This window comes from Biomphalaria glabrata, chromosome 6 (genome assembly GCF_947242115.1).
Source record: "Biomphalaria glabrata chromosome 6, xgBioGlab47.1, whole genome shotgun sequence".
NCBI classification, from domain to species: domain Eukaryota; kingdom Metazoa; phylum Mollusca; class Gastropoda; family Planorbidae; genus Biomphalaria; species Biomphalaria glabrata.
Genome location: NC_074716.1, coordinates 28790929 through 28803044, shown reverse-complemented (window position 1 = coordinate 28803044; position 12116 = coordinate 28790929). Strand labels below are relative to the sequence as shown.

Genomic DNA, 12116 nt, shown 5'->3' with positions numbered 1-12116 from the left:
CAGACGCTACTTCAAAAAAGAAGATGATTACGTCCTACGCGTCATGCATTTAGTCATGCACATTAACCAATGACTTAAATTCTGCCAAGTCACTGGTTTTCCTGGCTAGCTCAGGCAACCCATTCCATGCTCTAATAGCACTAGGGAAGAAGGAGTATTTGTACAAATTTGTCCAAGCGTATGGAATGTGCAGTGTGCCTTTATCTTTGTGTCTTTCAGCGTATTTTATTAAATTTTATATTTGAAGATTATGGTTTAGTGTTTTATAAATAATTGCTACTTTACTTTTGAGCCTTCTGTCCTGAAGGCTTTCTAAATTTAGTGATTTTAGTAAAGGTGTTACTCTAGTCAAATGTGAATATTCGTTTGTTATGAATCTCACTGCTCTATTTTGTGTCTGTTCCAGTTTCTTAATGTTTTCTTGAGTTGAGTTCCATATGCTAGGACAAATTTGTACAAATGCTCCTTGTTCCCTAGTGCTATTAGAGCATGCAATGGATTGCATGAGCCTGCCGGGAAAACCAATGACCTGGCAGAATTTAAGTCATTGATTTACATGCATAACTAGATTGACCTCGGAACACGAGTAGGACGTAATCATCTTCTTTTTTGAAGTAACCCTTTCCCCCCGAGAAAGAATTCTGGTTAAGCGAATGTATAGATCTACTACAATTTATAATATTCCATTGATAGACCTTTAGATCTAGACTTGGAAGACGATGTGCAAAATGTTCCTGACTATTTATTCATTAAGCTCTTCAAGTAAAGCGGAAATATCCGAAAACGTGGAATCGTTAAAGATAAATATTTTCTAGTTCTCAAGCCAAATTTAAATTTATTTAATTTTTTTACTTTGAAAAATTTGTAACGGTCAAATTAGAGTTGTCCCAGTGTGGCCAATGAGCTAGTAATTCTTTTCCCAACGATATGCACGAGCTGTCAAATTTCTAGAAAAATGGTTAGAGCCGTTTTCAATATCCGTGTCCAGGTTTTACCTATCCACCCAGAAGTTTCCACGAAGTTTCGAGTTGAATAGAGGTATTGTAAAAAGCTTGGCTTAACTTTGAGATAATACTATTCAAAAATGTTAGTTTCTTAGGAAGAAAAAAAAACAACTACACCACAATCGTATAACATTAGCCTACACGACTGTTAGTCTACTGGCGTGCTCGTCTCACTTCTGGGTTGGTGAGAAGTGTGTTAAGGATATGACTACGTCAGCACAGCAGATAACGGAGGACTTCAGTCATAGTCGTGAGAGACGTTAAGGATATTATAAATTAGAACATGATGATATTTATTATCTAAAAGGATGTTGTACAGTATGTACACGGTATTTCTCCCACTTTTCATGCTCGGATCAAGCTGAAATTATTCATATTCGATGATACGACACGAATCAATAAAAAAAATTAACCCATTTTAAAAAATCAATCAGAGGTAATTAATTGAGCTTGTTTTTTTATATAGAAAAAAGATATCTTATTCATGCAGTACTTAGATGTATGCTAGTGATTTGCGGTTCTTCCCCTTCGATACGCTTTTTTTTTTATATTAAAAAAAAGCTTTTAAAATGTTTTGCTTGGTAAGAATGATAAATAGTCTAATTGGTTGGGATAAATACATGGAAAGTCTTTGTACCTGTGAGAAAATAAAAAGGCGGCGTAGTTCAGAAATGAAATTGTTTGCCTCTTGACTGCGGGAGGTATATGAAATGATAACTTTTGATTTACTCTGCACGTTGTCGTAATTATCCTCCACTTTCACACACAAACACACACACAGGCGAAAATGTATAGATTGTTTTGCTTGCCTAGTAAAGAAACTTTAATATCAAAGGAAATGTTTTAAGGACTAGATCTCTGTGGCATTTTAAGTCTCGAGGGAGGATCTATTTGCAACTTCTCGTGTGACTAAGAGGCCAATCCTTCAAACACAGCTGCGGTCACAGGTAAGGTAAAGATACATAAGTGAACCTTTTTCTTTTTTGGAGGGGGGGGGGGTGTCTACTCTTCGTGCCAAAATTTCGGCGGGCCGGAACCACGTCGCGGGCCGAATCTGGTCCGCGGGCCGTATTTTGGGCATCACTGATCTACTGTATTCCTCCAACTCCGATGCTTAACACGGATTCTTAAAATAAGAAAGTGCCGCAAAGAGCAGGATGCCTGGGACATTCGTGATGTTATCAGTAGTAAAAGCCTTGGTCATGCCACAAGGTCCACTCTCACAAGACATTCTATATGGTGATTTAATAGAGGCAAGAAAGCTGCAGGTATGGTATACTGATGTATGCAAACGCGACACGAAGCTCTTCAAAAAGAGGCAGTGGATAGAGCCACATGGAAAGCAAGCATAAAGGAAATTTCCTAAAATGTAGACGGTGTACACACCAGAAGTAGAAAGAAGGGTGAAAATGCTGCAGCGTCTGATGGCCAACCTGTGACCGCAGCTGTGTTTGAAGGATTGGCCTCTTAGTCACACGGGCCGTAGTTAGGGCATCACTGCCTTAAAACAATAAAAATAGAAGGTCTGCAGGAAGCGATGGCTTTCCAGTGGAAGTAATTAAGGTCAACCAAACACTCCTGCTCCCATAACTCTATCATCTCCTCTGCCGCTGCCACATGATTAGATGTACTATAATCTTATCATATCTAGATACGAAATTAATAATCCCAAGAATAGTCAGTAAATGTATATAGAACAGGCTTACAGAGATACTAGAACTCGCAAGCCTAAAATAAGTGAGCAACGTTGTAATACAAGCTGTGCCAGTGTAGGATTTTTAAAAAGATGGGGGGGGGGGGGGGAAATTCAACTGAAAAGAACAGTACTTAGTCTACATGTACATGTATATAGCATATAACCCATATCAAACACAACACGAAGTCAGTTTTTAAAAAAAGTCTAAAAACGTCATTTTCGGATATTCCCAACTGTGTTTGTCACAAACAAAGGCAAAATTTAATCCATATTGATTTCCACGAACTGGGTATTCCCGATTGTTGTTGGGCGTAACGTTATATTGTGTAACAATCACAGTACATGAAAATCTAAATGTATTTGTTTAGTATCGCAGACTAGATTCTTCATCTGCATTCTTTTAGTTGGCTGAATAGTTGCAAGGTAAAATAAAATACATAATCATTTTAGTTTGAATCGATTTCAATGATCAAATAGTTCAATCTCATAAAAACAATTACCTTCGATGAAGTCCAGTAGGGAATCGGCGCCGTAGGCGCCATTATCCCGTTGATGGTTAGAAAGGCTTTTATCCAACCACCAGGCATGGACATGAGGTTCTTCACCCCTGTCCTGTCTGAGGGCACCCAACGGTAGGCGGCCATATTGGTTGACTGACTGGTAAAACCGGGCCGTGCCGTGTACACAGCGCACCGTCCCCGAATCTTAAGTCACCCGCTATAAGTGTCAGGGACAGCGCTAACAGCGGAGAGCTTGTCTCATATTCCTATACTGTAACCGCCACTGTTCCGTGCAAGGGCCGCCAATCCAGCAATCCGGAACTGATGACGACCCCCTTTGTGGAACGGCGTGGCGGACTTTTTGGACTGGGTTGCAGGTTACTTGTTCCATCCCCACCCCGAGTGAGATAAAAAAAACAAAAGCTCACCCAGGGAGACCTGCTAGAAGGCCTGGTTCGCTACTCGTTCTTAGCCTGTCCAGATCCACCTCTGGATGTTTCCACCGGAGGGCCACGCTGAGGCGACGGGTAGCTGGAAATCCTCCGGCATAAAAACAATTACAAAAATGAATACCCACATATAGACCATTGCCTAAAATTGTATAGAGGTCTGGCTATACGATCTCTGCTTTGTCAAAATTATGTACGGTTACTTAGGCTGATCCATATTAAAAATATACATTAAAATGTTTGAAATAATAAAGGTTAATTTATTTTTATTAGATCAGTTGACCTAAATTCCTTCAAAATTAGTATGATCCAGTGAACATAAACCTACTAGCCTACATACTAGATGTCAATAGTTCAGTTTTAAATGTGTCATTGCTATTTCTCCTGCGGTTGACTAACGGAAGCGTGACAGCTCCATAAAAAAATACATACAGTGGAAACTGAACTAAAAAAAAAAGTTACACATTATACTTATATAAAGTTTCTTTTCCGACCTTTTGGTTCTTGGGTCAGAGCAAGGCCAGATTTGCGGTAGTGCAAGTCTGACCAGCCAATTAGGGCCTTGCCCTTTAAGGGGACCTACACATTTAAAAATATGAAATTTGTAACAAAATATGCATAATAATGATAAGGGGAGGGACAGGGGGAAATGAGATTAAATTTACAAGTTCTATATTTATCTCTGAAACAAATATGACACACTCTGAGATTTATCTATACTGCTAAATTTATATTTGAAGATGTTAGGGGCATCCGCAATAATCTTGCTCGGTGCCAGCACTGGTATAACAGCAAACAACCGCTTTATTTTGTCCCCAACTTAAAATACGAAATTTAAAATCCCAATCTTTATATGGGTTCGTATTCTCAAGTCCCCGACCTTTTCCTACAAAGCTCATATCCACTAGCTCTGTCTGTTTGGTACATGTTTTGAACATATCTCCCCCTTACCATTCTTGAATGAAGTGGAAACTTTTCGCAATTATTCATTGTTCTTAACAAAACATGAATACATTTTTAAAAAATTAACCAATTAATAATTAAATTGTGGTAATTAATTGATTACAACTATTTAATTAATATTGTGTCATATCGAAAAGGGGAAATAACTCTTACAGTAATGAGAAATATAGCTGTAAATGTGAAGTTCTTTTCCTTATATAAGCTTTGTCAAAAAAAAAAAGTATTTTAAAATTTTGCTTGTTTTTCCCCATCTCGGTTTAATACACGAGACTTTACCTATTGACACTCTGAGTCATAGTTAAATCAAACATTTTAGCATGTCTCTCTTTCAACAGCTGTTAGATGTAAGATCTGGCCTTGGACAGCCTTTTTTTTTACTCGACCGATCAGATCCGCCACATTCAGCAAGTCTCTTCTAAATGTTGTCCTCCCATAGTTTTCTCTGTTCTTCTCTTATTCTGTTTCCTGGCAGGCCTTATGTTCCCTGGTGGAAGATCTTTGTGAGCCCTGAGAACCTTGTGATATAACCGTAAGTCGTAAGTTGCGTTTATTCAACACAGTGGTTCTCAGGCCCAATTGCCGTTGTGATCATGTTTCTAATCTCTCCATTTGTAATGGGATACCTTGTATCCTTCTGTTGCATCTCAATTCCATTTATGAAATAGGAAATAGCTTTACCAATGTCTACTTTATAAACCTTTATTAATGGAAAATGGACTTCTGTAACTTTAGATTTCAATACCCTGTGTTCTTATTTTTAAAAGTTCTATCGACTACAACAGACTGCCTGTTCCGGATCACTGCTCATCTCCCCACCCTCCCAAGCATGTCAGCAACGAACCTTTTGCTGATTGATTGATTTTTAAAAAATATAGTACATTTTCAATGCCTTCCTTGGCCTCAAATGTTTAATAGCTCCTCCACACAGACCAGAGCTAATAATATACTGATCAATGCGTAAGTAGGGCCTACATTAAAAGGAAAGATAATACCGACAGATATATAATAAATAATAATAAGAACGTTTAAGTCAGCCCAGAGATTACTGGAAAATAAGCTTTACTTCTGATTGCATCATTGTTTATTATTGAATGTGTCAATATTTTCTTCCGAATGTCTAGATATAACTAATACTTTCATATTTTCGAAGAAACAGATGAAAAAATAACAATACCTGTACATTAAATATTTCATTAATTTTTCTATCTTGTGCCTCACATTATAACGTTGGCGAATTATCAATATGATATTGCACTAAATGTAAAAATAAATAAAATTGCTAATTAATTTTACTTAATAGTATTCGATCACCAAGTAAGTGAGTTCTAAGTCATCGCCTTCCTCCCATGTTCCTCTCCCCTAGTCTAGGTGGAGTATGACCTACTATGCAATAGTTTTTTTAATTTTCTTAAATTTGTGAAACTGAACTCGATTTGAAAAACAAAAACAAGAAAAATAAAAAATTCTTTAAAAAAACAAAACAAAGCTTATACGAAGTGTAGTTGTATCAATAAGTTAGGGCACTAGCGGATCCAGAACTTTGAAGTGGGGGGGGGGCGATTTTTTTCCAAACCCTGTTTCAGATGTCCTTAAGGTCCGAGAACTTCCGGTTCCCTTTTATGGACCTCTTGACCAAGGAAAGGATTTTATCCATGGCCAGGATGAGGCATCGGCTCTTCACCAATCCCTCTGTCCGAAATCCCGCCTTATCCGAAACGATCATGTACTCTCGTCCGGTATGTCGCAGGACACGGCCCCCTTGAGCCCCACACGAGTATCCCCCTCTCGTGCGAGGCCGGAGGCCGAGCCGCGTGGGGGCCTTTCGTATGCCTATTATGTCCCACCGAACCCGTGCGAGGGTCCATCACAGCGCGTATGGCCCCCGATGGGGAACGAATCGGTGGGGTGTTGGACGGGTTAGCGAGCCTTTGTTACATCCCTACCACGTGCTGTGTACAGTCTCTCGACCGTACGTGTGGTAACTCACTGAGAGCTATGTGTGCTACCGTACTTTGCCTATCCGTTTCCCCGGGCGGACGTTTCCACAGGAGGGCCACGCTGAGGCGACGGAAGCATTTCCAAACCCTAACCCTAACGCCCAATAAACCCTAACCCTATGCATAAACGTGCGTAGAGCGCGCGCACACACACACACACACACAAACATATAAATATATATATATATATCATTTCTCAAACTTCGTCGAAAACAAAACAACTGGGGCAGCGCTATAAGGTTCTCTTGTGGGGTTCCTGGCGAAGCCCCGACGACAAAAGCGTTTTCTTGCTTTTTTCACTGTAGAAACGTATTCTCCTGACATCTGCAGCTCATTATTCATCAATGGAGTTCGGGGCGAAGACAAAACCCAAAACCCAAAACAACTGGGGCAGCGCTATAAGGTCCTCTTGTGGGGTTCGGGGCGAAGCCCCGACGACAAAAGCGTTTTCTTGCTTTTTTCACTGTAGAAACGTATTCTCCTGACATCTGCAGCTCATTACTGATCAATGGAGTTCGGGGCGAAGCCCCGACGCCAAAAGCATTTTCCTGCATTCTTCATTGCAGAAACGCATTCTCCTGACATCTACAGCTCATTATTCACCAATAGAGTTCGGGGCGAAGCCCCGACGACAAGCGTTTTCTTGCTTTTTTCACTGTAGAAACGTATTCTCCTGACATCTGCAGCTCATTATTCGTCAATGGAGTTCGGGGCGAAGCCCCGACGCCAAAAGCATTTTCTTGCATTCTTCATTGCAGAAACGCATTCTCCTGACATCTACAGCTCATTATTCACCAATAGAGTTCGGGGCGAAGCCCCGACGACAAGCGTTTTCTTGCTTTTTTCACTGTAGAAACGTATTCTCCTGACATCTGCAGCTCATTATTCGTCAATGGAGTTCGGGGCGAAGCCCCGACGCCAAAAGCATTTTCTTGCATTCTTCATTGCAGAAACGCATTCTCCTGACATCTACAGCTCATTATTCACCAATGGAGTAGGGGCGAAGCCCCGACGACAAGCGTTTTCTTGCTTTTTTCACTGTAGAAACGTATTCTCCTGACATCTGCAGCTCATGATTCGTCAATGGAGTTCGGGGCGAAGCCCCGACGCCAAAAGCATTTTCTAGCATTCTTCATTGCAGAAACGCATTCTCCTGACATCTACAGCTTATTATTCATCAATGGAGCTCGGGGCGAAGCCCCGACGCCAAAAGCATTTTCTTGCATTCTTCATTGCAGAAACGCATTCTCCTGACATCTACAGCTCATTATTCACCAATGTAGTAGGGGCGAAGCCCCGACGACAAAAGCGTTTTCTTGCTTTTTTCACTGTAGAAACGTATTCTCCTGACATCTGCAGCTCATTATTCATCAATGGATTTCGGGGCGAAGCCCCGACGCCAAAAGCGTTTTCTTTCATTCTTCACTGCAGAAACGCATTCTCCTGACCTAAAGCTCATTATTCATACTATTAAAAAGGACCTTTCGAATAATGTTGTACTTGAAAAATATTCTAATATAAATGTATAGGCCCATAATACATTGCAAATAAAACTGATTTGTTCCTTGTAAAGATAGGATACCCCACATATTTAGATTTTTGCTTTGAGGATCGCCGCCGAAAAAAAAAATTTTTGATAAATAGTATTTAAGAAAATATAAGTATAAATTGTGAGCTATAGTCCCAAATTTATTTAACTAGAAAAATATCAGATTGAGTAAAGGTTGGGAAAAGGCGACTATGAAATCGTTGAGTTTAGAACTCATCTCAATCATGACTTTTATACTGAAAAATTTCGTTTGAATTTTAACTTTTCCAATGCATAGTCTTTCTTAAAATAATTATGATAAATTCATGTGAAATTACATAAACTTTGGTCTGGAAATGGGAGGGGCGGTAGAGTGAAAACGATTAATCCTCGCTCCTTTAATAATTTCTGCTAAAGATTGCATTGGGCATTAAAGAATAGGTATGGGGCGACTCGATATAAGAATTTAATTTATAGTATATATAAATTATATTAGTGACAGATTTTTTTTAAATTTTGTAATTTCTTAACTATAATACAAAAAAAAAAGTATTGATTTGTCCGATTGGGGAAATGCGATTGCATGTATCGCCCCTCCCACCTGGTACAACCCTTTTTCATTTACTAATGATACAATTCGAGATTAGAGTGTGGTACGACATAATATACAATGGGTCACATATCAATACGTAGTTTATATTATATAGATGTTCAACTAATTTTGTTCACAAACTATGATTCTCCACAAAAATAGGACCGCCCCCCCCCCAGCACTCAGAGGGCTAGAGTGGGGAGGGCAGTACATGCAATCGCCCCCCCCCTCACCCCACCGAATCGGCCAAGATACCAGAAAGGGAGCGACATAATATACAATTTATATATTAATTTAACTAATTTTGTTCACAAACTATGATTTCTCTATAAAAACGGACCGCCCCCCCCCCTACTCAAAGGGTTTAGGTGGGAAAGGCAGTAGAGGTATTCGCCCCCCCCCCCCCCCACCAATCGGCCAACAGGGAACGACATAATATAAAGATCGGTTAAAATATCAATAACAAGTTTTAAAAATATAGATATTTAATTGATTTTGTTAGCAAGCTGTGATTTCTACAAACAATTTGGACCGCCCCCCCCCCCACTCGAAAGTGTAGGGGGGGGGCGGGATTGATACCATCGCCCCCTCCCGACCCCACCAGATCGGCCAACATACAAGAGTGGGGGGGGGGCGAAATAATCTAAAAATAGGTTGAAATATAAATAATTAGTATATATTTTTAACATAAGTAATAAATTCGTATACCAATTGTGTGAATCCTATACTAAAGTTCGTCCGCCCCCCCCCCCTGGATCCGCCAGTGAGTTAGGGTCAGTCGTGTAATAAAATTTTTAATAGATCTAGACTGACAATAATAAATATGTAGGATTAGAAATATTTCTACCATTTTTGTTTAACGCTATTTCATGTTTTTAGCCTTTCTCACTACACTATGATCCTATCACTTTTCTCACTGCGCTATGATTCTATCACTTTCTCAATACGCTATGATCCTATCACTTTCTCAATACGCTATGATCCTATCACTTTCTCACTGCGCTATGATCCTATCACTTTCTCAATACGCTATGATCCTATCACTTTCTCACTGCGCTATGATCCTATCACTTTCTCAATACGCTATGATCATATCACTTTCTCACTACGCTATGACCCTATCACTTTATCACTACGCTATGATCCTATCACATTCTCACTACGCTATGATCCTGTCACATTCTCACTACGCTATGATCCTATCACATTCTCACTACGCTATGACCCTGTCACTTTCTCACTACGCTATGATCCTGTCACTTTCTCACTACGCTATGATCCTATCACTTTCTCACTACGCTATGATCCTATCACATTCTCACTACGCTATGATCCTGTCACTTTCTCACTACGCTATGATCCTGTCACTTTCTCACTACGCTATGATCCTATCATTTATTTAAACCAGCTTGGAAAGTGGGGGAGGTGGAAAAAGAGACTTTTTATCCAAATTAGTTTTTAAAAGCTTAATCCGAGAATGTGTGTCGGAGAAATAACGAGTAGGCCTACATCTTTTTACCTGACAGACAGACAGACAAAGTGAGTTGATATAAGCTTTGTAAAAAATAGAGCTTAATTTCAATCTGAAACGGAAGCGGTGAAAAGAGTCTAACCAGAAAATAATCTTTCGATATAGAACAAGTGTCCTTACTTATGGGTTCACTTTCGAACGAGAAATAACTATAAATGTATTTATATCAGACTTAAAAATAATCCACACGTCAGCAGCAGTGCACTCCTTGCAAATAGAATATGAACAATGTTGTGCGATCTAATTTACAAATCTAATCGTAAGGTTGTGTGTTAGGATTTTTACAAAGCTTATGTCAACTCAATCCGTCAGTCTGTCTGGGTAAAAATTTAATTTTGTCCACGTTATTTCTCCCACTTCCCATTCTTGGATCAAGTTGAAACTTCGCACATTTATTCATTGTCCCTAACAAAACATGAATCAATCGAAAAAAATTAACCCATTATTTAATTAGTTAATGGTAATTAATTTCTTTTGGTTTCATTTAGAAAAGGAGAAAAGGAGAAATTAATATTAAAATATTGATAGTCCGACGTATGGCTGCAAATTTTCAATTCTTTCACTTATAAAAGATTTTTGTTAAATGTTTTTATTTTTGTATTTTGTATGTTTTTGTTTTGTTTGTTACATAGGAATCAACACTATTTAAACTATCTTAATTACGTTTGGTATGAATGCATTTTAGATTATGTGTGAGCTGTAGAATATGCATATTATAACCCCCCACCTTCCCAAAGTAGGCCTACCCGTTTAGGGTAGGGCGAGTGGGCAACGATACCGCTACATTTTTAAAAACTACTTACATTTAGACTTTTAATTATTCAATTTTGTATCTCTTTGACGAAACTCGACCCTGGCAGAGCCCGAGAATGAATATTCGTTCGTTTCTAACATAATAATAATAATAATTTCAATCGCCCGTATCTTCTGTTCGTTGATAAAAAAAAAAAACAACCGCTACCATTATCGACATCGCCGTACCACTGTCTCATAATTTAAGAAAAACTGAGATAGAAAAACAAAGAAAATATGGGAACCTAGGCTTGGAGATTAAGCGTCTATGGAGATTGTCAAAAATAACAATATACCCCATTGTTATATTAACCTAGGAGATAGTAACAACCTAGGCTTGGAGATTAAGCGTCCATGGAGATTGTCAAAAATAACAATATACCCCATTGTTATATTAACCGAGGAGATAGTAACAACTGACCTTATAGATACCTTCAAGGCCTTTAACATTCATTGGAACCTCCTCGTTGCCTGTCAGGTGGCCGTACTGCTGTAGAGCTGCCACATGACCAGAAAATTCCTCAGTGAACACTTAAAGGGAGACTACAATGAATTGTGTTTCTCTTTAACGAAACTCGACCCTTGCAGCGCCAGAGTATGAATGCTCGTTCATTTCTAACAACATAATAATAGTAATAATAATAATAATAATGTTGCCTTAGTGGTATACCTGTCGTTGATGTGTATGAGGGGGGGGGGGGCTTAACTTGAAAGAAGCCTGAACAAAGACTGGACCCAGCTACTCTGTAAATCGAGCACTTGTTTGATACCGCATTGTGTTTCTTGAACAGAATGAGTTTCCTCAGTGACATGGAGAGAGCGCTGAAGCTGGGTCTCACTGCGGAGGAATTCAAGACAATGTGGGAGGTAGACATAAAGAGATCCCAACTGGAAGCAGAAAGAGATGTATTGAGACTACGCAAAGAGATACAGCCAAGTCAGGTAAGGAAAAAGATCCTCCACTAACAGTTTTTGTTGTTGGTGCTTTTTTTCCCCTAGTAAATGTGGTAGTTGAATGTGATGTAGTTCAACACATACAGTTTTTGTTTAATCATTTTGGTATA

At 39.1% G+C, this 12116-nt stretch overlaps 1 protein-coding gene across 4 annotated transcripts in view; it reads left to right on the top strand.

The window, feature by feature from the left end:
- Positions 1-1239: 1239 nt before the first annotated feature.
- Positions 1240-12116, top strand: part of LOC106050584 (uncharacterized) — a 31575-nt gene continuing 20698 nt past the window's right edge. The window contains exons 1-2 of one of the 4 annotated variants that reach the window (XM_013205570.2): positions 1240-1440; positions 11844-11994. In XM_013205570.2, coding sequence (XP_013061024.2) covers positions 11845-11994 — 150 coding nt within the window. In that variant the 5' untranslated portion in view covers positions 1240-1440; position 11844. Of the gene's footprint in view, positions 1441-2966; positions 3124-11827; positions 11995-12116 lie in introns of those variants that run through there. The other 3 variants (XM_013205571.2, XM_013205563.2, XM_013205572.2) reach the window with 3 other exon arrangements.